The sequence below is a fragment of the Leucopleurus acutus genome, assembly GCF_964270905.1.
Source record: "Leucopleurus acutus genome assembly, chromosome: X".
Classification (NCBI taxonomy): Eukaryota; Metazoa; Chordata; class Mammalia; order Artiodactyla; family Delphinidae; genus Leucopleurus; species Leucopleurus acutus.
Window position 1 is genome coordinate 83,929,679 of NC_139148.1, and position 26,657 is coordinate 83,956,335.

General features: G+C 36.5%; 1 protein-coding gene across 3 annotated transcripts in view; it reads left to right on the forward strand.

Moving 5' to 3' along the window:
* DIAPH2 (diaphanous related formin 2) overlaps positions 1 to 26,657 on the forward strand; it is an 889,270-nt gene that overhangs the window by 732,639 nt on the left and 129,974 nt on the right. Inside the window, exon 28 of one of the 3 annotated variants that reach the window (XM_082864621.1) lies at positions 26,402 to 26,457. The exons of the other annotated variants lie outside the window; for them this stretch is intronic. Coding sequence (XP_082720747.1) covers positions 26,402 to 26,436 — 35 coding nt within the window. The 3' untranslated portion in view covers positions 26,437 to 26,457. Of the gene's footprint in view, positions 1 to 26,401; positions 26,458 to 26,657 lie in introns of those variants that run through there. 3 annotated transcript variants of the gene reach the window in all.

The window sequence follows — 26,657 nt, forward strand, 5'->3', positions numbered from 1 at the left end:
GGGCTTATTTCTCTCATATGGACTCGGTAGTATATTATTGAAAATTTTCCTAAACGGGAATAAGAAATGATAAACTCTGCTTCCTGTCCAGCTGAATTCCATCTGCTGCCCCAATGGCCAAAGGCAGCTAGATTCACCTGCAAATGAATGTACTCCCTACCCATCTCCCAGTTTTAATGAAATCTTTGGATATACCTCTCCTGTGTATTATGATTTGAACCTTACTCCTGGTAGTTTCTTTCCTTGTGTCCATTAAAATGAGAGGAGCTGAAGGAGAAGGAAGGAAGAGGGCAGTGGGTACCTAAGGCTCTATAATACCCTTCTGAGATTCAAGTTCTTCCATTATTCATTGGTATTTTTTGCATTTGCGAAAGGATGAGCCCAGACACCTTGAACCTAATATTGTGCTTCACCTATTCCAGGAAGCCTTTTAAGGTTATGCTCAATGTCAACTCTCTTAAAGATATTTATGATACAAAGTATTAAAATACGGCAAGGTTTATAACTATATTTCACTATTAAAAGATTGTGATATATATTTTAGTACCTAGCACATACCTCAGTATAGTGTATACTCTTGATAACTGCTTGTTGAACACTTCACAATTATCAAAAAAAAAACATTGAATCTACATGAAAGCCTTTTCAATGTATTGTACCTAAAGCTATCTCTTAAGTTTGAAATTTGGAGGATGAGGAAATAGACATTCCATTCTACGTCATTGTAAATGGAATTCCATTAAATCTGAGTTTATTTTATGGGCAAGCTCGAATGTCCTATGTATGTTACCTTCACATGACCTTTTCTACTCAGTAATGTTTAGGCTTGACAAGTGAAGAAAAATGCTGAGTTTTTTTGTTGTTGTTTTTTTTTGCGGTACGCGGGCCTCTCACTGTTGTGGCCTCTCCCGTTGCGGAGCTCAGGCTCCGGACGCACAGGCTCAGCGGCCATGGCTTACAGGCCTAGCCACTCCACGGCATGTGGGATCTTCCCGGACTGGGGCACGAACCCGTGTCCCCTGCATCGGCAGGCGGACTCTCAACCACTGCACCACCAAGGAAGCTCAATGCTGAGTTTTTATAAAAACGAAATATAACTATATGCCATTTCTCTTATTCTTACATCCATTGTACTTGCATTTGACTGCTGCCTCTTTGTCATTCTCAACTCAGATCATGGTTTGTTCTATTCCTATGACTTAGAGGGTAAAATTCCTAAGTACTACTAGAGAAAATACAGGAAAAGTAGATTGACAACAGCCTTTTAAGTTTTACATATCTTCTCATCAGTCTTTGCAAATATGTCCTATAAGACAGGGGAGGTGGACGGGAGTTAGTGAATCTCTTTAGAATAACATTAAATAGTAACTGTTTTTCCAGTTTTCTCACAGATTTACTCAGGAGGACCAATCTTTCTGAAATTTAAGGGGTTTTATCTAGTACGTAGGGGTATTCTAGGGATTTGAACTGTTTGTTTCAGAGACTTTCTAGAATCCAGGATGGTATTTTCCCTTTCCACTTGGGAAGGTTTTAGCTTGAGATTTCTGGGGTTACTGGTCTGTTCTATTGTTTGCTTGCATAGATGTAGTATACAGCAAGCAATACAGTACTCTCTGGACAATGAACAGGTTTTTTTTTTTTTTTTTTTTCATGTCATACATTATTCACCACTCTGCAGTGGTTTCAGAAAGCCAATGCATATCCTGGACACAAAGAAACGAAAAAACACAAAAACAAGGATATGATTTTCATATTGTTGTTTGGAAAGTTAATACTGTTGGGCATGGATTTAATCTTTCTTGCACAGTTAGAATTCCTGTTAGACTTTTAGCAGCCTTATAGCTATTAATCAAAAGTGTACATGTTTATTGTGTTTCCTAATAAACTGATAGATTATCTTCAAATATTTGGAGTTAACCTGTGAAGGGAAATTTGTACCAGGAGGGATAAGCGGTATGGCTTTGTGTGGATAGGTCAGTGTTTATTTTAGTTTTGTTTGTGACTTCATCTCAGTCATCTATATCAGTACTATTTTATGTGACAGAGATCATGAGAGATGACTGTGCTTTGTGCATAATATTTGTAGATTTTATTTTATTATCATATCAACAGATAATTGGAATCAAACATAAACATTTTTGAATTGAAAAGAAAAAAGACTCTTTAAAAAACTTTTCTAGTACGTAGATTTCATTTTAAGGTCCAAATTGAACTCTCATGCACATGTAGAGAACATTAAAACACGTTCAGTTAATAGTCCTAAAAACCCACAACATGGAGGCGCCAAGTGCCTTCCTTAGTGACTGGTGTAATGGTCCAAGATAGAAAATAAATTTAGAAATGACGTTCCAACATAATGAACTTCTAGGAAATTATTAGAGGATATTTTAAATGTTGAATTCAGGGTGGTAGCAGATTGGGAAGGGCAAATGGGAAGAAAAGTATCACATCTAGAAATTTAAATATTTTTTCTCAGTTGCCATAAATAGTATTGATCAGTTTGCATGGCTCATTTAGAACTGAAGCTTCCTGGCAGAGGAAGATGCAAAGCACTGAAAAAGGATTATGGTCAAGTTGAATGGTGTCCACACAGATTCTTTGCATTATAAATTATCCTTATGCTTCCAGTTTCTTAACTTTTTTCCCACTTACCATGCTTTGCGCTCCTGGGGCCTTTGGTACACCACTTTCCTCACTTCCCTTCTGCTGCTTCAGAAGAATCCTGTTTTATCAATTTATCTCCCTCACAACACTGTTTCCCACCTCCATTGTCCCAATCTGATTTTCCACACGCTAGCCTTGGAAAAGAAAAACTAGGGGGGAGGAAATGGGGGAATATAATTATATCAGCATTGTTTGAAGTCTATTTTATTTCTCTTAAATCTCAGCATTGTCTCTTTTATGAAAACAAAGACCACCGGCAATACTTATTGTTCCAAATAAATCCTCTCTTACTTTATGCCAAATTGTTCCTGATCTTGGTGGCAGGGAGGGGTCAACGAAGGACATTTCAAAGGGACAGGGAAACGTTCCTGGATGGACTCTTGGCTCCCAACCGTTTTGGAATTATGATGTCACTACTGCTGAAATTTATAAGTACTCCTGATAGTGAGGAAAGCATCAAGTAGACAATAAACCTTAATAAATTACATAATACATAAATTATTTCACCAATTAGTATAGACAATTGTGAAATGACTACATGATGTTTTGCTTTCAAAAAGTATACACTCTTAAAAAGAAAACCGAAAATACCTTTTCATAAAAATTCCTCGAATCACAATGCACTGTTATTTACAGCTTGACAGGTATGAATGTCTTCAATGAAAAGGAAGATGTTCGGGATTTCAATGAGTAGTTTAGCAGGTTTAGTATTTTTTTATTTTTGTCTCTCTACATTCATTCAAATAAAATATTAGATTTTACTGGAACAGGTCATAATTAAGTTCTACTCTAAGGAGATTTCTTTATTATTAAGGCACATAAAACAAAACTTTCTTAAAAAAGCACTTTTCTTATAAGCTAATATGTTAAAATTTTTTCTCTAATATCTTGAAAACGTACGCCTCCATTCATTTAATTTTTTCCTTAACTTGAGGACTAACTCCAGTAAAAGAAAGACTGTACAGTGTGTGTGCTTATCTGTTTACCTAAACCCAAGTGTGGCCCTTGGAAAGTAGCACCTCTTATCAATCTTGATTGTTTCATCAAATCATGCAAAAACATTTTTGTTATGCATTATGCATAACTTATCCAACTACTACTTAACTTCTATTCTTGACCATTAAATAGGTTTTGTTACCCTCGTTGATTTGGCTATAGAAGTTAAATGTGGCAATTTTTTTTTTAGTGGAAAAGAAGCTCCATTTTGAAGTATCCATTCTTTTGTCTTTTCTGAGCTCTATAACATGTGGTACATGTCCTGGCATAATTGAAGGTAAAAAGGGTAGTGATTAGGTAGAATTCATCACAGAATTTCACTTCCTAACTGTGTATCCAAATCTGCTTTTGTACCAATTAGCTATGACCTTTTATTCTAGCCTTAAGGTATGAGATTACTAGAGGCAACCATTTCTGAAATATTTTCTTTCTAATAGTAGTTTAAGCAAATTTCCTTGCAGTGCTGACTCTTTTTCAGGGCGGTCCCCGCCCCCCGTGTGCTGCTGCTTTCCACTAAGCTGCTAAATCTTTCGCAGAGGAAATAAACGTAATGTTTCTGGAAACGTGAAGAGCTTGTGCCCTTTTCTGAGTGTCCTACTTAAGAAATATTGCAGCTGCAGTGGCATTATGTGCCTTCGTTTCTTTCTGTTTCTCTCTGCGGGGAAATTCCTGCTTTAAGGTAGACCCACGCTCTTTTATTTCTGGAATTTTCCTCTTCTAAATGATGTGAAAGCTTCAGTCGCGTTTTTAAAGCACATTGTTTCTTTGTCAACTTATTTCACATCAGTTGACCATGCAGCTTGTAGGAATTATGGGGACATATGGGTTTATGGGTAAGAGGGTCTAAATGAATACTTATAAATCCATCTTTTCTATTAGAGAAATAACCCAAAGCAAGAGCTCTCTGAACGCAGCCATAATAACACGATCTTTAGAGATGACGCACATTGCATTACCTATGTATGTGATACGGGGAACATCTCCACAGCCCATAAAACGTCAGAAATGCAGCTAAAATGAAAACAAACCCCTGGTACATTTTCACGGTGCTTCAATCATAGGACAACATTGCTGCCAAGTGAAAAGGTCCCATTTGACTTGCATTTGGGGCAGAGAATGAGAGAACTTTGCTAAGGTTGCCTTGTTTATTCCCCTTCCTCCAAAGCATTTCTTTTATGTGATTCCTCCACTTTCCCACCCACTTGTCATTTTATTTGTTTTCAATGTGAATAGCATACTATTTATGACATGGTCACTACTTTTGAAGTTCACTTTCCAGAGCTTTAAGTTTTATTGAGAAGATGATAATTTTCTAAAAAAAAATTTAAAAATAGGTTATCAAACAAATTAGTTAAATCCCACTCAAATAATAGAAGGAGGCAAACTTGACATTCAACTTTGACATCTAATTTGAATCTTTTGTGCATGCTGTTCTGAAAGCTCCTACCACTTGTTAAATTTGAATGGGAGAGAACAAAACAGAGATAGTAGAATATTACTTCTTTTTCACTACCTCTAAATTAATTGTAGATTACACGGAACCATATCTTCATTATTAAAGTGAGAAATTCAATAAGTACTCTAAAGTGTTCTACTCTTCTAACTCCTTTAATAATGTCAAGATTCTGCATCAGAAGAGCAAGGGAATTAATATTTTGTTATGGTTAAAATGTTTTTTTCTTTCTTAACTAACAAACTTAAAAATTCTTTTTTCTCACATTTATGATTCTTCTTAGACTAATTGAAACAGAATTCACATGGGTAATTTATATTACTGACTGCCTGCCGCTTAAACATTCATGGAAGGAAAAATCAAGTTGTGGAATAAAAAGAAATAAGCCTAAAAAAAAAAAAAAAGAAATAAGCCTGCTTTGAAAAGATGATATTAACAATTTTGGTAGTTTATATTTTCTTAAATAAGGTAGTTTTGAAACATGTAAATACGTGAAGCTGGAAATGAATCTTCCTTATTCTAGCACTGGTTATGATTCATGGTTAGCACTGGTGCAAGCTGGTAATTTACAAACCTCATAGATTTTTACTGCTCTTTGTACCCCTATGTGTCAACTGTACAAATGATAAAATAATAATCAAAGGACTGATGGTCAGTATAATAGCTATTGTGCTCTAGATATCTTTCATGCTTTGACATTAAATGTCTCTCTTGCCTTGGTATCTACTTTTCAAAAATCTACTACCCATTCCTGATACTATTTAACTTGGGTTATTAGTCCTTTGACAGTACTGCATGCTATTGACAGTATCTTTTAATTTGCTTAATTTCCTGACATTTTCTATGTAAATGTTTTACATTGGGATTTTTAAATGCCAGATTTGTGCTTAAAATAGAAAAGCCCTCCACTAATAAGATTTAGTCATATCACCTAAGTACTACAGAGTTGTCCCAGATGTAAAGAGGGGGAGATAAAGAAGGGATCACAGATAATAAATTTGCCCTGCTTTCTCCACAAAGTTATTACAGCAAGCCTTAAGTCTCAGCTTTTATTGATAAATATAAATATGGGTTATGTAAGGAAAGCCTATGCCTGTTTAAAATAGCATTCAAATCTGGTTTTAGTCATTGTGTTGGGCCAAACTGCTCCATAAGCAGTCCCAAGGCAATCTGAAAACATGTATTTGTTGCATAATCTGTTTTTATTGCATATGTATTTTATTTTATGATTTTGTAATTAAAGTAATAAAACTAAATAATATTTCCTGACTAACTAGCAGGTAAACAACTTGACACAATGTAAATGTATTTTATTTGTGAAACAACTGATGGTCATTCCAAAGCAAGATTGTTGGGGAGGGGTGGGAGAAGGTAGGATTTTCAATTGGTTACCAGGCTTTTAACAAAACAATTCCTATTATAATCCTAGAGAATTTCATCTGCCTAAATCCCCACTCAGATGACAAGCAAGGAGTGAGAGCTGTAGTCAGAGGAACAAAGGATAAGGGGACCCATATCTGAATGAGCCCCTCCTCCCCCCATGGTGCCCTTTAGAGGGACCCATTATGCCCTGGGTTAGAACCTCTCACCATTGCTTGTGAAAATACTCGGCATTGAATGGTGCTGTATGTCTTACATTCTACTTACTAAAATTGCTTATACAATTTCAGTTGGCTATGGTATTTATCATGTTCTGTCCTCAGCATTATGTAGCATGGTTAAGCCTACAAAGCAGCTGCTTTTTTTTTTTTTTTGGTGGATCAAGTGATTATTATGTATTGTGCGAACATCAGTTCAAGTTTCTTGAGTGCTGTGGCATCTAGATGAAGGGTAGTAAATAAACATTAGGCTTTAAAAAAAAAAAGACTTTTATGCTATTCTTCAAATTCTACATTGCCTGGAAATAAATAGTGGCTGTAGGACCCTTTTATTTCAATAATACTTAGATATATACATCCATTGGTGAGCACACATACATCTGCACCTTAACGTTAGTGGAATTTGCACATGGGTATCAGAAGGTAAAAATCCTCAAAGATATTATAAAATCATGTTATATAGTTAGTTTTTACAATGGTTCAAAACTAAGGGGTGTCTGTGCGTACCATGAATTAATACATGTACAATTTTTTAACCTATAACACTCTTGGAAAAATAGCTTTAGAATGATAAGCAGCTTGGTTAGTTTCTTTTAAAGTATGTGGGTCTGGGGAGGATGGGTTTTAATTATAAAAGCCTCTTTGAAAATCATACTTGGTAAAACAAGCTATGTTGTATGTCTGCATGTACATATGTAACTCCTTTGGTGTCTAGTAAGAACTAGGTGCCATTCTATCATGTTTTCCACTCTCTCCTTGGGCTATTTCAAATCTGAGACTTTCTCATTCTGCAGCCCCTGCCTCCCCACAGCTTCTGCCTTGATCCCTTAACCACATTGTCTCTTTTCTTCCCTTTCCATCTGGGAACTCTTATGTCCCACAGTTTACTGAAGTGCTATAACTACAGCCTGTATCTCTTATTAACATATCTCTGTGCTATGCTTTTATGTGGTAGTATAGAATATTAATGCGATTAGCACCATTCATTAAGATGTACTGCCCATTCGAGTGACAGCCTGAAGTCACAGGATAAGCCTCCTTTAAACTGGTTTACTTTTTTTTTTTTGAAGGAAGGGAAAATTTGTAATTAAAAAAAAAAGTTAAAACCTCTCAGAAAATCTACCATGGCTAATCCACTCAACACCCTCTCCCTCAAAAAAAGAGGAAGTTTCGACATTGAAACTTGGGGAATCTTCATAATGATAGCACATTTTCCCTACTTTAATAAATTAATCCATAAGTTAATCACAAGTGAGGATACCTTGCTTATTTCCTACAGTGACTATGAAGATAAAGTGACGAGCAGACGTACAAAACAAACTTATGGTTACCAAAGGGGAAGGGGGGGGATAAATTAGGGGGTTGGGATTAACATGTACATACTGCTATATATAAAATAGATAACCAACAAGGACCTACTGTATAGCACAGAGAACTATACTCAATGTCTTGTAATAACCTGTAAGGGGAAAGAATCTGAAAAAGAATACATATATATATATATATATATATTTATATATATATATATATATATATATTTATATATATATATATATATATATATAACTGAATCACTTTGCTGTATACTTGAAACTAACACAACATTGTAAATCAACTATACTTACATTTTTAAAAATAGTTAAGCAAATAGAAATTAATAAAAAGTTAAAGTGAGATGGTAGATGTGAAATTTTTTGAAACTTTTAAAGTAAATTTATTTAAAGCTTGAACAAAGCTTTACAGTGTTTAAAGGTTACTATCATTACTATATTAAATCAATGCCATTTATGTCAGTGGCTTCTCATTACTCTTAGGAAAATTCAAAATGTTTACAGTGGCTGGAAAGGCTCTGTATGATCCGACTCGTACCTACATTACCTGCCTCTTCTTGAATAATTCAAGGCTGTGAGGACATATAGCACTCAGCTACAAAACTGTTATCATATTAAAAAGAGGAGCATTGTTTTGGGTGAAGAGATCTTCCAGTATTCATCCCTGAAACTGGAGCTTTTGGTAATATTTGAGTAGTAATTTGATGGTTAAGAAGATGTGATGCCAGATTATTATGATTGTTTGGTCATTATTATGAAAATAGGTAAAATGTTATTGGTTTCATTTATATCTTTAATTGATTAAGGTAATGAACAAATAAAATGTAAGCCAGAATTTATGAGGTATTTAATTAATCGCAGTAAATATAATATATTGAACTTCCAGTTACACTGCTTGTCAGACTTTCAATATAGGGTAAGTCTGATATTTTCTAAATGCAACAATTAGAACGAACCTTATTTTAAAGTATCCATCTCTCCATACTCCAGGTTCTAAATAATTATAATGATATCTAATGTTTCTACTATTATAACTTTACAAAGCAACGGAAATATTGCCTGTACCCTGGCCTTCATAGTTCAACCTTAGACTTACATTTCTGTGGCTACATCTATAATATAGAAAATGTTTTATTTTCCTGGCTAACCTATTCGAGTGCAGTAAAATTTTTGAAAGAAAAATTATTTTGGATCAAGGACAAGCAACTCCAGGAGTTAAAATAGTCATTTTTTCCCCTGATTATTTTTCAATCTAGAAAAATTTTTTTAAATATTTTGCTTTGATACACTGAATATTCGAACATTATAGTTATAATTGGACTACAAAAGTAATATATCTTTCAAAAAATAGAAGCTAATATAGTCAAATATGCATCTAAGAGATATCACTTGTTTATATATAATAATATCACCATAAAGATTTTCATATTGTTATTCTGATTTAAGTGTCCCTTCCTGCAGACAAATATATATTTAAGTCTTATGATCAGAGGAGCCATAGCCATCACAGCTCTGTCAGAAGCAGAAACGTACTATTGATATTAATATTTTAGCTTTCCACTTGCTTTCATGAAACCTATGAACAGAAGCTATCAGTGTCTAGAGGTTGGCTTCAAATGACAAATTCAGCATGCTGTAAAAAGTGATACTAGGATTTCCTGCTGAGGTCATCCAGAATTTGGCCATCCTGAGAAATGACTGTGGGTGCATTCTTATTCTCAAATATAATTCTTTTTCTTTTAAATTTTTTATTTTATTTTTGGCTGCATTGGGTCTTCATTGCTGCGTGCGGGCTTTCTCTATTTGCAGCAAGCAGGGGCTGCTCTTCGTGGAGGTGCGCAGGCTTCTCATTGCGGTGGCTTCTCTTGTTGTGGAACACTGGCTCTAGGTGCACAGGCTTCAGTAGTTGTGGTTTGCCGGCTCTAGAGCGCAGGTTCAGTAGTTGTGGCACGTGGTCTTAGTTACTCCGCATCATGTGGGATCTTCCCGGACCAGGGATGGAACCCATGTCTCCTGCATTGGCAGGCAGATTCTCAACCTCTGTGCCACCAGGGAAGTCCCCTCAAATATAATTCTTATTTAAAACTCTTATTCTCTAGAGGTTATTGTGCTCTTATTATATTTGATTTTGATGGTAAATAATGTGACTGTGAAAAGGAACCATACCACATGAAGAAGGACATCACTTATAGAATTACAAATTGGTCAGTGCCCCCTTGCTAGTATTCTAGAACCACCTGACTAAAATAATGTATGGTTTGATTTCTTTTTCAAAAAGATAAAATGCAAAACACAATGGAAATGGACTTCTGAAGTATTCTGTCACCCATATAATAAATAATGGCTAAGATTGTTTATGTTCTTGGCACATTATATGTCCTCAGTAAAGGTCTGTGGAATGAATAAGTTATCTAAATAAATGTATTATCTATTTTATCTGGAAGTGGCCAGTGAACCAGCTCCAGCCTCTCTCAGCTGTGTTCCTGAAGCCCCTGGAGGTAAGGTTGCCAAACTCGGTCCAACTAGAAATTGTGAAACAGCCCTGTAACTGGGCTCCAACCCCTCCTAGCTGCAGTTTGTGAGCGGTCCTGCCAGTCCAGGAACCCAGTCAGAGACACTCGCATCTGCACCTCTTGAGATCCTGAAATCACCCTGTACCTGGCTCCAACCCCTCCCTGCTGGGGTCAGGGAGCAGTCCAGCCGACCGAAGCACCTGGCAGAAGACACACCCATCCAAGTCTCCAAAGCCAGTTCTACAAACCTCAGTCCTTGCAGTGGACCCTTAAGCTGCCCTGGGACTTGGTTTTAACACTTCTCAACCCTAGTCCATAGCCAGTCCTGCCTGCCTAGGGACCCACCCAGTGACCCGGCAGGAACCCTCTCAGGGACCTAGTGGGAGTCATACCCATCCATACACCTGGTGACAGACACAAATGTCTGAGGACCCAATTGTGGATCCTGAAGCAGACCCTTGTCCCAGCACCACCCTACTGAGCAGGGTCCTAGAGGCCATCCCATCCACCCAGGGATCACACAGGATCCACACCCACCTGCCAACTGCAGATGCAGCGATAGCCTTGTGATCCAGCTCCAACACGTCAGGACTGCAATTCCAGAGACAATCCACTTAGCCTGGAGAACCAACAGGAAAAGGTGTTTACCTCCTGAAACCCGTCTGTAAAAACTAGGAGGAATATTTGCTCCTTCAAATGTACAGACACCAATGCAAGGCTACATGGATCATTAAAAATCAGGCAAATATGACATCACCAGAGGAAACTAATTAAAGCTCCAGTAACTGACCTCAAAGAAATGGAGATCCATGTATTGCCTGACAAAAAATTCAGAATAATTATTTTAAAGAAACTTAATGAAATTCAAGAGAATACAGATAAACAAGTAAACAAATGGGTCACAAGCAACGAAGGAGGTCACTATATAGTGACAAAGGTGTCAATTCATCAAGAGAATATAACAATTATGAATATATATGCACCCAACGTTGGAGCACCTAAATATTTAAAGCAAATATTAACAACTAAAGGGAGAAATAGACAGCAATGAGGTAATGTTAGGGAACTTCAGTACCCACTTCCAACATTGGATAGATCATCTAGACAGAAAATCATTAAGGAAATAGTGGACTTGAATAACACTACAGACCAAATGGAGGACATTATGCTAAGTGAAATAAGTCAGGCAGAGAATGACAAATACTGTATGATATCACTTGCACGTGGAATATTAAAAAGGTGAACTCATAGAAAAAAAGTGTAGATTAGTGGTTGCCAGGGGCTGGGGAGTGTGGGAAATGAGATGTTGGCCAAAGAGTATAAACTTTCAGATAGAAGGTGAAATAAGTTCTGGGGATCTAATGTGCAGCATGGTGACTACAGTTAACAATACTGGATTGTATACTTGAGAGGTGCTAAAGGAGTAAATCCTAAATGTCAACAGCATCAACAAAATGATAACTACGTGAGGTGATGGATCATTTCACAATATATATGTATATCAAATCATCGTGTTGTACACCTGAAGCATACGTTATGTTATAGGTTGATTATATCTCAGTAAAGCTGGGGGGAAAAGAAGGCTTATGAGAAAAACATCTCCAAGCAATAGACGAAAAAATAAAAAAGCAATTAGAAGGGGGAATAAAGTTGATCCACTGCATTATCTTAAAAACATAAAATAAACGAAGTGAAGTGAGAATTCTTTATTACCTACCAGGTACAAAGCATCATTTACCTGGGTCAAGTCAGCATAAAACCTGTAATTGCTGGTTTTTAGATAGGTAGATAGATAGTTAGATAGATCTAGATATCCAAATCTAGACCAATCTACCTATTTTTCACATTGTTTAAAGAAATATTTTCAGTATTTTTTATAGCCAGACCTTTAGGGCACCAAGATGGACCTTCCCCCAAGGGTACTTACTATCTAGTGTGGACAAGAGAGACACATGAAATTAACCATTAGGTTGAGCCCTATGAATGTCAATTTTTGATCTACAAAACAATGTTCATTTTACTTGCTTCCACCTAGTGTAATAGAATATGATTTAATATTGAAGTGAATACATGGTGGTGTAGGAACACAGATGTGTAAGTAATTCATTCTTCTGAAGAGAGATGATGTAGATTGTCGCTGCTTATTCAGCAAGAATGAATTGGAGTGGGTCCTTTCTTGTCTGTGTACCAGAAAGATGGCAGATCAGACTCATGCATTCAATTTATGGTATTAATTGGCATTGCAGTACAGTAACACTTCACTTCTCTGAAATTCAGCTATTCAGCCATCATGCCTACCTGGAAATGGCGTCTGTCTCTTCAAAACATGGCCATAAGCCTGAAAGTAAGCAAAAACAAAAGGAATGTGCAAAAGGAGTGTGATCAAGTCCCTAAACAATAGCACGTGGACTTTCATCTGAAGACAGCTTTCCCAGTCCCTCGCTCAAATCTATTTATTCTTCTGTTAGACACAGTTCTGTGAAATTGGGTTTTCTGGTTTTTCATCCCCCAGCAATTGGGAAACAGCGTAGTAGGATTGGGAGAGGGACGGTTATGTTAGGACCCACTGGCAGCAATAAGAAATGATAGCTAATATGCTGACTCCAGTAGAGGAGATGAACTAATTCGCAAAGCAGGTAACATCTTACAAAGCAGAAGCACAGGATACAAAACTGGTTATAATTGATCTCGGCTAAGTAAAATATATGTATATAGTTTCTGAAAAGAAATCAGAATGGGATACGTCAAAATATTAACAGGCTTTGTGGCTATGTCATGGTATTATGGGTGATTTTTACTTTCTACTTTTCAAAATATTCTGTCGTGACCATGTGCTGATTATATCATTGGATTTAATAAAATAATAATTTAAACATGTAAAAGAACTTTAAACACAGAGTAGTTCTGGTGTATTTAAAGAAACAAATAGACATACCTCAAGTATGCCCCGAGGACCTTGGTGGATTTAGAGAGCAGCACAGTCTTTGATGTTCATGATAATTATGTGAATCAGCAAAGATGTATTTTTAGTAGATTCCCTTTATGAAGGCAGCAAAGTGTATAATACATCTTCAAAGCATTTCTATACAAAATAACTAAGCTAAAAAAACGTTGCTATTTAAAATTTATAAACCCTCAGCAATCCGGACCAACGCATTTTCTGAAGTTTCTGGATAGCTGAGATATCATTTTAGTTTTTTTCTATTTTAAAATGAAATTGCTCTACAGCTATTTGTCCTATTAAATTATGCAATATTATTATATCTAAGCTTTTTTTCCTAAGTGTCCATAGTTATTTATTGAGGGATTATTCTCAGATGGCCATGGGAACAAATGTTTCAGTGATTGTCTTTATTATTTTGTCAATGGCCCAGTTAGATATTAAAACATATCTTCTTTTCTCAAATATGAGGTTTTTACTGTTTGATTTTGTCTTTGCTGGTTGACTCTTGCTTTCTCAGACTTTCACAAAGTAAGAGACGAAATATTTACATATTTACTTATTTACAAAATATTTACATATTTCCAAACTATTGCAAAGTATTCAAATCAAACCATAAATTATTCAAGCTATTTGGAAAGTTCCTGGGAAAAACATATACAACATACAGAATATTTATTTATTCTGTATTATTTATTTATATTTAGAATAATATTTCTCTGCTAGTCATGTTACAATTGAAGCACAGTTGCTCCTCAATCCTCTCCTCCTAAAGATACAAATCAAACAACAACAACAAAACAAAATAAATACTAAAAATGAATTCATGGCCCCCGTGGAAGACTCTCAAATATTATCTTCTTTTTTTTTGCTGTACGCAGGCCTCTCACTGTTGTGGCCTCTCCCGTTGCGGAGCACAGGCTCCGGACGTGCAGGCTCAGCGGCCATGGCTCACAGGCCCAGCCGCTCCGCGGCATGTGGGATCTTCCCAGACCGGGGCACGAACCCGTGTCCCCTGCATCGGCAGGTGGACTCTCAACCACTGCGCCACCAGGGAAGCCCTATCTTCATATTTTATGTATGCAGTATGCTTGTAGCATTAATTGAGTCTTCATTATTGCTTAGCAATCTCCTTATTCATTATTCACTGAGTCACATGCATTGGTGGCTTTTTCAGATTTGCTATACTCTCCCCAATCCTGCAAACTGAAACTCACACCTGTCAATCTTAGTAAATGACCTAGTCTTCCAAGTTCCCTCATTTTCCCTCAGTCCCCCTTCCCGAGGCCCACATTATGCTCCTCATCTCACCACTCTTACCTCCTCCACACACACACACACACACACACACACACACACACACACACACACACACACACACACATATATATATATATATGTATGTATGTACAAGGTATGGATTGGGAAATTGCCTCTCCATATTGGGTGGTTTAGCTGGAATTGCTTCGTCTGATATGGCGCCTTGATGGCCAGCCAGTCCTTATTTTTCCCCCTTACTCTTTATTCTGAAATTTTCAAATACGTACCAAATAGAACAATATAATGAACTCAGCACCCAGCTTCAACAATGATCAGTTTCTCTTGAATCTTTTTCCATCTATACTCCCACTCTTGGATATTCCCAAGCAAATCCTAGACATTACTTTTTAATTTTTATCTGTAAACATTTACATATCTATCCACAAAATATAAGGATTATTTTTAATATAACCAAATAATATGATCATGCCTTATCCCCCAAAAAAGTGTTCTTTAATTTTTTTTTAATTGAAGTATAGTTGATTTACAATGTTGTATTAATTTCTGGTGTACAGCAAAGTGATTCAGATATATATATATATAGATATATATATATATAATGTGTGTGTGTGTGTGTCTGTATATATATATATATAGAGAGAGAAATACATATATATACATATACATATATATATTCTTTTCAGATTCTTTTCTGTTATGGTTTATTAAAAGATGTTTAATATAATTCCCTGTGCTATACAGTATGTCTTTGTTGTTTATCTATTTTATATATAGTAGTCATATCTGCTAATCCCAAACTCCTGTTTTATCTCTCCCCCCTCCCTTTCCCCTTTGGTAACCATAAGTTTGTTGTCTATGTCTGAGTCTGTTTCTGTTTTGTAAATAAGTTCATTTGTACCATTTTTTAAGTTTCCATATATAAGTGATATCATGATATTTGTCTTTCTCTGTCTGACTTACTTCACTTAGTATGATCATGTCTAGGTCCATCCACATTGCTGCAAATGTCATTATTTCATTCTTTTTTTATGACTGAGTAATATTCCATTGTGTGTGTGTGTGTGTGTGTGTGTGTGTGTGTGTGTGTATACACATACACACATATACACTACATCTTTATCCATTCATCTGTCGATGGATTCTTAGGTTGCTTCCATGTCTCGGCTATTGTAAATAGTGCTGCTATGAACATTGGGGTGCATGTATCCAAAAAACAAAAAGGTTCCTTAATAACAAATGTCTAGTTTTCACATTTTGTTGATTGTCTACTACTCCCCCCCTTTCCTGTTTGAATCAGGAACTAAATAAGTTCTATTTATTATTATTGTTCTTTTAAACTGTGAGATCCCCCAATTCATCCCATATACACTAATATGTATAAAATAGATAACTAATAAGAACCTGCTGTATAAAAATATTAATTAAATTATTTTTTTTTAAAAAAACTGTGAGATCCCTCTTGTATTAGTTATCAGTTGCTACATAAATTATCCTCAAAACTTAGCAGCTTAAAATAACAAATATTTATTATCTCAAAGTTTCTGTGTCAGGAACTTGAGAGCAGCTTAGTCTGTCTCATTGTCTCTCATTAAGTGACAGTCAGGATGTTCGCCAGGGCTGCAGTAGTCTGTGGGCTCAACTGAGGCTGGAGAACGGGCTTTCAAGCTCACATCTTCACCGTGTGGGCCTCTCTGTAGGGTATCTTGAGTCTCTTCACAACATGGCAGCTGGCTTCCCCAAGAGTGAGTGATCTAAGAGAGAGCAAAGAGGAAGCCGCAGTACTTTCTATATCCTAACCTTGGAAATGATATAACAGCACTTCTGGCATATTCTATTAGTCATACAGACCAACCCAGAAACAATGTGGGAGAGAAATACACTAGAACATGAACACCAAAGGGTGAGGATAATTGGGCAGTCGTCTTGGAGGCTGGCTACTACATTTCTCTTTCTCTCTCTCTTTTAAAATTATAATTTTAATTTAATTATAATTTGTATAATTATACTTTAATTATAATTTGTATAATTATACTTTAATTATAAGTTTTTTAACTATAATTCTCAAAATTGTTTTTGCTGAAGCAACCAGGTCATTTATCTGATAGAGTTTGTAGTTTGCTTATTGCATCCCAGTGGTATCATTTACATATATCCTTGCCTGCCCCCCACCCCACCCACTCCATACATTTCCTATAAACTTAGATATAAAAGCTTGATCAGATTCAGGTTCCATATTTTGAGCAGGACCTCCTTGTAGTTATAGGTGTGTCATTTTATAATGGAGCACCTGATGGCTGGTTGGCTCTTCTTATATTGGCAGCTATTGACAATCATTGCCTAGATCCGTGAATTCAAAAGAGTGATATTCTATCTTTCCCTCCTTTTTTATTATTTGGAATACTTCTGTAGAGAGCAATGTCCCCTCATCAGCCATTTGGTTACATCGAAGTATATTTTGTACAGAGGAGGCAGGATAAATGCTTGTTTTTCCCTTTATTTACAAATAGTTTGTTTTCAGAATGGTTTGTTGGCTCCCTAGCATCCCCCAAAGGTAACAAGTGAGGTCTGGGAACCACCATGAATATGCTGAAGCAGAATCTCCAGGGGTGGGTTCTAGGCATGGGGATTTTGAAAAAGCTTCCTAAGTGATTCTGATTTGCTCCTCTATTAACTTCTACTGGTCACCATTCCCAGAGTCTGACTTAGTAGGTATGGAATGGGGTCCATGATTCTTTTTTTTTTTTTTTTAGTCTCCAGGTAATTCTCTTGAGTTGAAAAGTTTGGGGAACTACACTAGATGGTACCTTTACATACTTACGGTGGCTGTATGTGTCTATGCTATTCTACCAGGACATGGGTATCTCAAGTTTGCCCTCCTGCAACAAACTGTTACATTGAAATCTGCCTATCATAGACTCTGGAGGTAGACTGCTTGGGTCCAAATCTTGGTTCTGCCCCTTTCTAGCTTTGTGACCTTGGAGAAGTTAATTGCTTCTGTGTCTCAGTTTTCTCATATATAAAATGGAAATGATAGTAGGATTCACCTGATGGTTGTTTTGAGGACTAAATGAGTTAACACTGGTCAAGTGCTTAGAATAGTCCTTGGTAAGCAGTTCTTTTTTTTTTTTTTTTAACATCTTTATTGGAGTATAATTGCTTTACAATGGTGTGTTAGTTTCTGCTTTATAAGGTAAGCAGTTCTTAAACACATAATAAAGCTTGTCTCCCTCTGGGAGAAATATCTGAATTTTTTTTTAGTAAAATCAAGGCTTGGTTCTTATTACTATTAATGTCATCACTATTAAATTAACTGTTATTTACTGAGTGCTTCGTATATGCCAGGCACGGTGGATTACATATATTCTCTCGTTCACTTGATTCTCATATCAATCCTACAAGAGTAGCAATATTATTCTCATTTTACATATAAGGAAACTGAGTCTCCAAGAAGTTCAGTAAGTTGCCCAACGTAATGGAGGTAATAAGTGATGGTATAGATGAGATACATACTAAAGAGGCAGTGTGATGATTTGGAGCACAGAATCTGGAGCTGAGCTGTCTGGGTTCAGATCCTAGCATTGCTGCTTCCTAGTTGTGTATCTTGGGCAAGTTACTTAAGCACTCTGTATTTCAGTTTTGTTATCTATAAAATGAGCATGATAGTAATACCTACCTCATAGGTTATTATGAGGACTAAATGAATTAATACTTGCAAAGTACCTAAAATGATGCCTAGTACATAATAAGCACTTTGTATATACTAGCTAGTTGTTATTACTGCATTATTCATTATTATCAATTATTTTTATTAGTTTGGGTTTAAAGAAATGGCAGCAGTTAAGAAGGAGAGATGGAAGGTGCTCAGGAGGAAGGAAATAAGTGTAGGAGCGTTAACCTTTAGGAGGCAAGAAAAGGAAAGCTGTTTCTACCATGAAGATGGACAGCAGAGAAGGTAATTGATGTCTAGGCGAAAGCAGATGGTGAAACGTTTGGGAGACAGACTCATTCAGACAACAAGGTAGAAATCAAGATCATCCTTTAGGAATGAGGAAAGGAAGGTAGAGTTGGAAGCCTGTGGACACAAGGGGAGTTTGTACACACTTGGGGCGTAAGCCAGGGAGCACAGAGTAGATACAGCCAAGTTGAGTTTTGTCCTTACTCTATCATAGCTCGATTCCTGGAACCTAAGGAAAGGAATGTCTGGGGAGGGGGATCCCAGGTTATTGGAGGAGTAGCTCAGTAGCCTAGTGAGGCCAGAGTGGGATGGTTATGATGTAGAAGTGAAGGAGCATTGAAGAGGGAATCAGGAGACTTTGGTTCATTTTTCACCTCTACAATCACCTAGCTTGTATGACCCTCGAATAGGTCACTTGACCTTTGGATCTCAGTTAATTCCCTTGATAAACTGATAAACATCAGTTTATCTCTAACATCCCTTCTCACTCTAGAATTTATGATACTAAGGGACTGATTCTAGAGTCTAGCTGCAGAAGAAAGGAGTCAATTGAAATGCCAAAAGTAGGAAAGTGATGGGAAGGCTCAGGGAGGTTAGCGTGAAGGTTCAATAAAAGTGAGGATAGACGAGGGAACTCATGCTAGTCAGATTCAATCTCCCAATCTTTGCTGCCTTTAAAATTTGTTTGCATGGTATGTGCAAAAAAAAATTTAAGACTAGTTTGTCATTTTCTGTAGCAGACATTGTGGATGTTGTGAATGTGATAGGCAATGTCAGACGCACATGAAAATAAATGTTATTTATTTTAGTTTACGTATCCAAAATGTTCATTAACACATCCAAAATAAGCAGTTTACTTCTAAGGAGTTATTTTTCTGCTTTTAAGCAGAGAATAACAAAAGAGTGTTTTGTGCTCTCCTGTACCCATGATAACATTATGCTTTGGAGTAGCTAACTAGGTTGCTTGAACACGCTGTTACAGAACTGGTTAATCCATAATTCAGCAGGTTCTTGGCTTCCAAGTTGCCTTATTGACAAGCCTGAAGAAAGTGGATGGAACTAATTAGCACTCAGCGTTATAAAATAGGAAGAATTAAAAAAGGCAGCTTCAATATTAAACTGAGACCCCTATGAAAATATTCCCTTTAGTTACGGGGATCTTGAAATGATGGACAGGCTAAACCAAAACTCATAATCCTATTATAGTCTCCTATAGCCACCTAATAAGCTTCAAGAGCCGTTGCCTTAGAGCCTGGGATATTGCCATCTTCCTCTAGGCTTTTCTGTATATAGCTTATAAATTCTTTACTGTTCCCACTAAATACTTTGTTATTTAAAATAGCATAAAAGAGACTATATAAGTATATATACATATTGATGCATTTTGACTGTAATAATACTCTTGGCCCGTAAGGAACTTCAAATTATTAATAATTTCAGAGGAAAGCTTTTTAAGAAAAGAGCTCCAGGCTTAGCTGTAATGAGGCGTTTGAAAAGGAGGAGGGGGGTCTGTTTGTGTGTGTAATGAAAATATTGAACCCTTTGGGATGTTATGAACCATTGTGTACTAATAAATGATCCTTCCATTTCAGTGTTCCAGCAGACATCTTTGTGCCCCCCGATGTACCCTTGTAAAATGCCTTTAGCTCACATTTCCTTTTAAATATTTCTGTCTCCTGACATTTGCTACTGGGGATGGGGGTGTAACAGGGTGAATCTGATAGAGAAAGGACAGTACTGAGAAACAAAGTTGGTGGTTTAGAATAATGAGCCCATTTTCAGCTGAGCTGTGTGGTTCATATGAATTAATTAACCCCTTACAAGCATTTGTCTGACAATCCTAATTCTCATTCAGTTCAATGAGTTTTATAATTATCATTTAACTAAATAGCACTAAAAACTGTTTATATCCTGACATTAAGGAAGCTTTGTAGAATTCTCTCCCTATAAATCATCTGAAGTTGTTTACAATTTGCAGTCGTCTTGTTTTTCTTCTGGTTTGTGCTCAGGTTGCTGGTTTGCTGTTTTAAAAATTATTTTCAGGGTGCTAATTATAGAACATATGCTAGAGTTTGGTCTCAGTAAGGAACATTTTCACATTTTAATTGGAAGAATGTAGGCTTAAACTATTCTCTATCATGTTAAACAAAATGAATCCAATGACTCTAAATGGATATAGAATAATTAATTACTCATTCTTAAGACCTGTGCCATTTAGTTCCTGGTGGTAAGATGGTGATAAAGCACTTTTACCCAGAAAGAGAGAAATGCGGGTATTGTGTTGACGATGCAGGAAAACAGTGCGAGAACACTGGAAAAACATATTTGAGATGGAAGGCATATGGGCCATCCCTGACCGCCTATGCCCTGTGTATGTCATTACTTTTCATGTTCATACTAAAAGGTAAGCTAATATTAATAAGTATTTTACTTAATTTTGTCTCTTTTGATTTCAAGAAACAAAAAACTATTTAAACTGAGTATTTATTGAAGAGATACAGAGAGGCTCAAGGGAATTGAGGACAAGAAATGTTGTACATCTAGAGCCAGGTCCCCAGAAGTGGGATCTTTGTTTTATATTCAAAGTGGTTCTCAGGTCCTCCACGGCATGAGTTCATGGGCTTTTTTTTTTGTGGGGAGAGTGGAGTACTTTGCTTATCCTGTGCTTGGGGGGAGACTTTACTTACCCCAGTCTAACTGCCCCTTCTACACCCTGACAAAGACACTTGGGTCCCAATTCCACATTCCTGTGTGAGGAATGTTATTTGGTGCACCTAGCCCCTCCTATATTTTCTGTACCAGAGCCTAGGATGGCTGCCCTTTAGATCAGGTTCCTACCCAGGTTCAATCAGCTATTACTACTTGTGTCATATGATAACTAATTTCTCACATCAACCCTATTTATTAAGTACTATTATTATACCCCCTTTTATAGAGGGGGAAACTGAGGCAAGGAGAGGTTAAGTAAGATTCCCAAGGTCATGTAGCTCCCGGGTCTATGTTCTGAAATGGCATACTCTACTGATAGGTACTGTGTGGTGAGTTTGGAGATCTGGTTTCTAGCTTGTCACTATGTGAATGACTTGGAGGGAATCACTTTAATCTTTCTGGGCATTCAGCCATTCCTTGAACAGTTTAAAAATTGTTTTTCTAATTTTTTTATTAAAAAGCTAAAAGAGGGAATAGTAGCCCAATAACACATTGTCTCTGGGCTTGCTTAGTTAAAAGGAAGAGAAATCTAGTAAAGCTAGCTTGAGTGAAGGGGGATTTCTCCAAGGATATGATAGGTGACCTTTTGGACATCCAAGGACAGGAAACAACAGTTAGACCACAGTGTGCCTTGGGCTGGAACCAAAACTGGCAAGTTAGAAATATAAGTTGCTTTCTCTGGCCTTCCCATGGTCTCACTCATCTCTGTCTCCTCTTTTTCTTCATTGGTTTCCTTTGTTTGAAGATGACTGCCACAGCTGTGATACAGCGTGACCCTTTCTTCAAGTGCCTATCTTTATGTGACATTGGTCCCTTTGAGTGCAGATTCTTGTGACAGAATCTAACTGGCCCAGCCTAGCCTATGGATTTATTCCCCTTGAGTCAGGTGTCCAACCTATGTACAATCAACCAGGGAGGGATAAGATCACAGGGTCCATAGGATGGCTGCCTCTTGCAGGGACTGTTTGGAAGAGCAGATTCTTCAAGAAGTATAGGAAGGGCAAGCAAATGGTCTGTTTGCTATACCCATCATCCTGGCACTAATGCTGTTTTCAAACATACTGTGTATTTCTCCATAGATCATTGTTTTGGCTGCATAGATAATATTTTACCATTTAATAAGCACTTTACTATAAGCTGGCTACTTCACTAGGAGAATAGAAAATGCTGGGCCTCCATTTCCTTATCTGTAAGATAAATGATCCTGTCTAACTTTAGAATTCTGCCACTCACATGCACACGCACATGTACCTATATATTTATGCATTTATTATATCTTAATGAATATATTGCTTTTATTACCAAACCAACAAGAATTGATTTATCCCAATAAATGTTCTTCAAAGTGCCATGATTTGAGCTAAAGAAGAAATTCAGTATCATTTCTTTATATTCGCACCTAGCTTTTAACCAAACATTAGTATTACACAGCTTAATTACCCAGCTTATTTATTCTATTTGGCTCTGAAATACTCATCTGTTTTCCAAAACTCAAACCTACTACAAAAGATCACAGATTTGCTGAGACTATTCAGAAGAATGTGAGGCTGACTCTAAATATATCCCAAAGAGGCACTTCACAAATGTTTCACACCATCATTACTTGATTCTGTAATTCCCAAAGCAACTACGTTAATGAGGATAGATCTCATTTACCAACACATGGAGGTTATTTAAAAAATCATTCACATGACTTATAGTATCAAAATTATAAGAAAGTATATACAAATGCCCAGTTCAGTCCGTAGTTAGCCAGTTATGAGACTTAAAATAATTTGGTCAGCTACTCTGACCCATGATCAGTATACTTTTTCTTATGCCCACATAGAAAAATATAGATTGAAGTGCTTTGTACACACAAGAAACTAAGTAGATGAATTTAGAGCTTTGAGAAGAAGGAAGAGTAAACCTTGCCATGGATCTCCTCCTGAACCAGACAGTTTAACTAATTCTTTTGTGTAGGTGTTGTTTTTTGTTGTTGTTTTGCCATAGTTAAATACAATCAGTGCTACAAATACAGGCAGAAGCTCCAGATGGGGTAGTTGAAATTCAGCAAAATAGATGGACCTGGTTTCATTTTGGTGCTTAGACACTGTCTTTTCATGACAGCTGTGTAGCTTAAATGTGTGTGTGCACGTGTGTATGTGTGTAGATATGTTTGTATGTCTTTCTGCAGACAAATTCAAAATCATTGGGTTAGATATGCTGTATGTGAAAAGTGATTTGAGAAAAGTGTTGTATATATTTTTTCTCTTTTCTTATAGATTAAAATGTCTTCCTTTTCCTCTTTTTTAAATGAGTGTCTAGATTAGTCATTCTAATTTCTAAGAGGAATGAATGACCATTTTAAAGCTACAATTAGAATTCTATCTAAATACAATCCCAATGAACACACCCTTTATCTAAGATCTAGAGCAATCAATTTACTTAATTTAAGAATAACTCATAGGAAAAGTCCAACATAAAAGTGGTTTCTGAAGTTTGAAATGTTAATCACAGCTTCCATACCCTAAAGTCCCGTGATCCTCATTTAATTCCAAGGTAAGTCACTCGTTATTTCTAGGAAACTACTAATAGTTGGACTAATTCCTTTTTGTTGTTGTTGCACAAAGATCTGAAACCAATGCACTGTCTTCCTTCTGTCTAATAGAGTAGTATACTGGTTTGCACACTTCACTGGTGGAATTAGACTTTAATACCTAAGATATGCAGTGTAGAAGACTCCTTCTAAAGGTGACCCAGGGACTCCCTTTGTACAGGACACATTTTTGGTGTTAATCGCAGTCCTGACTCATTCCTGTCCTGGCCTTATGCCTCATCTTCCCTGTTGTACATTTATAAGCTGGCTCTAATAGCTACGGAAGAAACAGAAAAATAAAATAACTATAAGATAAATGGTAGAGTTTTTTAAACTTTAAAATATATTTCACAGTCTACAGGGGAATAAGCAGATAAGTTGCATATATCCTTGTGTCTCTCTGGTGTTTTCATATACCATAATTTACCCCTTTGGAAAATTCTAGCAGAGACCATGTATTTTCTATGCGGATATACAATTAGATGTTTCATCTAAACCTGGAACAATGTGATCTGAGCTGATTTGCAGAGGGACTAGAAAAGCTGAAAAATCAGTTTGACAACACTTCTGCTGGGATTGGCCTTCACTAACTATTTGTGGTGGTATTTGGAGGCCGTGCCACTTTAGTCAGATCAGTGGGGCTTAGGAGATGATGCCTACAGTAAAACCTGAGTTCACTGCTTATCAGGGAATATGCAAAGGCTCCCAGGCTGAAGGTTCATTAGGTCAGTCTGTAAGAGCTGTCAGTCAGATCAAGCTGGCAGGAGAATACTTTTTTAAAAACAATAAATAGAAGCAAAAATTTCCCACTTAGGATTTTTCCACATTGTATCCCTACGGCCGTCACATTATCCACACCAGGGAGTAGACTTTCTTTTCTTAGGCCATTATACTGTTCCAAATGTCAGCCTCTGGCCACGGTCGCTTATGAGCATGGCTGCCACTGTCCTCTTTGTAATCATCATCGTCACCTAGAGTGAATAGAGTAGAATGGTTCTCAAAGTACACAAGACTGTAAGGAGATAGGAACTTATGCCATATCCGTTAGCCCCAGTATCTTACCACAGCAATGGAAACACAGAAGGTGCTCAGATGTTGGTTGGTCTTAACTGAACACCCAAAACAGAAACTATTGTGTGAATCTAGCATATATATATATGGTCTTTACCACCCCATTCCCCATTCCTTTTGGTCTAACAAAATTTAGCAAAATTATTTCTTGTGTTTCATCCCTATCATCAAGGTGTATTGTTTTCTATTTAGCAAGCCTATATTATTTAAGTTTGACTTTGGTATATCTATTGCTTGAGTATGAATAGAATACTTCAAAGGGCTTTTTAAAACTGAATCATTACTTGTAAAGGAAACCAAGAATATGCAGTTTGAATATGCAGTTTGTTAGGTTTTATGTACATATTTTATTTAACACTAACACATTAGCTAATATTTAACACTAACACATTAGCTAATTTTTATTAACCATTTAGGTGATCGGGAGTTTTGATCGCTAGATCAACACAAAGGTAATCTGTTGTGTATACCTGCTGTAACTCAAACAGACTGATGGGTGACACAGTTGGCCTCATCAAATATGCAAGAAACCCCAGTAGGATTAGCAAAATAAACAGTTCACCTAAGAAAATGACAAGTGGATGATGGCATGCAGGCTCTAATTATTAGCATCATCAATATAATGTGAATAAATAATAAAATGCAAATTATATAGTTTTTGTTTAACTCTTGTTTTAATCAACACCAAATTAAGCTAGTTATGTTTATGAATCTATGTTTTAATTCTTATATTTAGAATTAATTACTTCTTCCTGAAACAATGGCCTTCTCAGAACGGAGAGTTAGAAAATCTATTCCACTAAACATAAGTTGATTTTATTTCCAGGTGGCATCCATTAGGACAAACATCAAGTAAAGGCCACTGACCAAAATGTTGATTCCCTGGCTGACACCTGGAAGAAAAATAAACTTATGTTTAATGGAGTAGACTGTCTAAATCCCTGTTTTGAGAAGAGTGCACATTCATGAATATGCATTCATTGCTGAATTCAATAGATTCTAATAGTGAAGGACATCCGTATCATAGAAAATAGCATCTATTCATTAACTTACTACTTTCCAAAGAAAGAAGCAAGAATGCAGCTTGGGATGGAATGCTGGCAATAACCAGTTTGTTCCTTTATTGTGTAACACATTCATCATGAACTGCATAATAACCAATGAAATAAAAATGTGATTTGTGTCTAATCTATAATCTCATTTTTATCCTGAGCCAGTATTATAAATGTACTGTTCATCATTTTGTCTTATTCAGTGTTCCAGGAACAGTATAACACTTATCTTTTTTTTTTTTTTTTGCATATTTCAAAGACTTTTTGTTTATTTCTTCTTTTCTACAATGGTGAATCATCCTTGCACAACAAGAGCTAATCCAAGATCGGCTACTGGCCTAAGAGCTGTTTTAAACAAGATGGGATGATTGTACAACGTGACGTTTCAAGATAATCAAATGGCAAAACAAGCTGTTCATTCTACCCAGTTCCCTCTTCTTTCTGCAAAGGCACTGTATTAGTAACCATCTCACTACATCTTCACAACATTCTGGAATGTTAGCTTTTATTTTCTC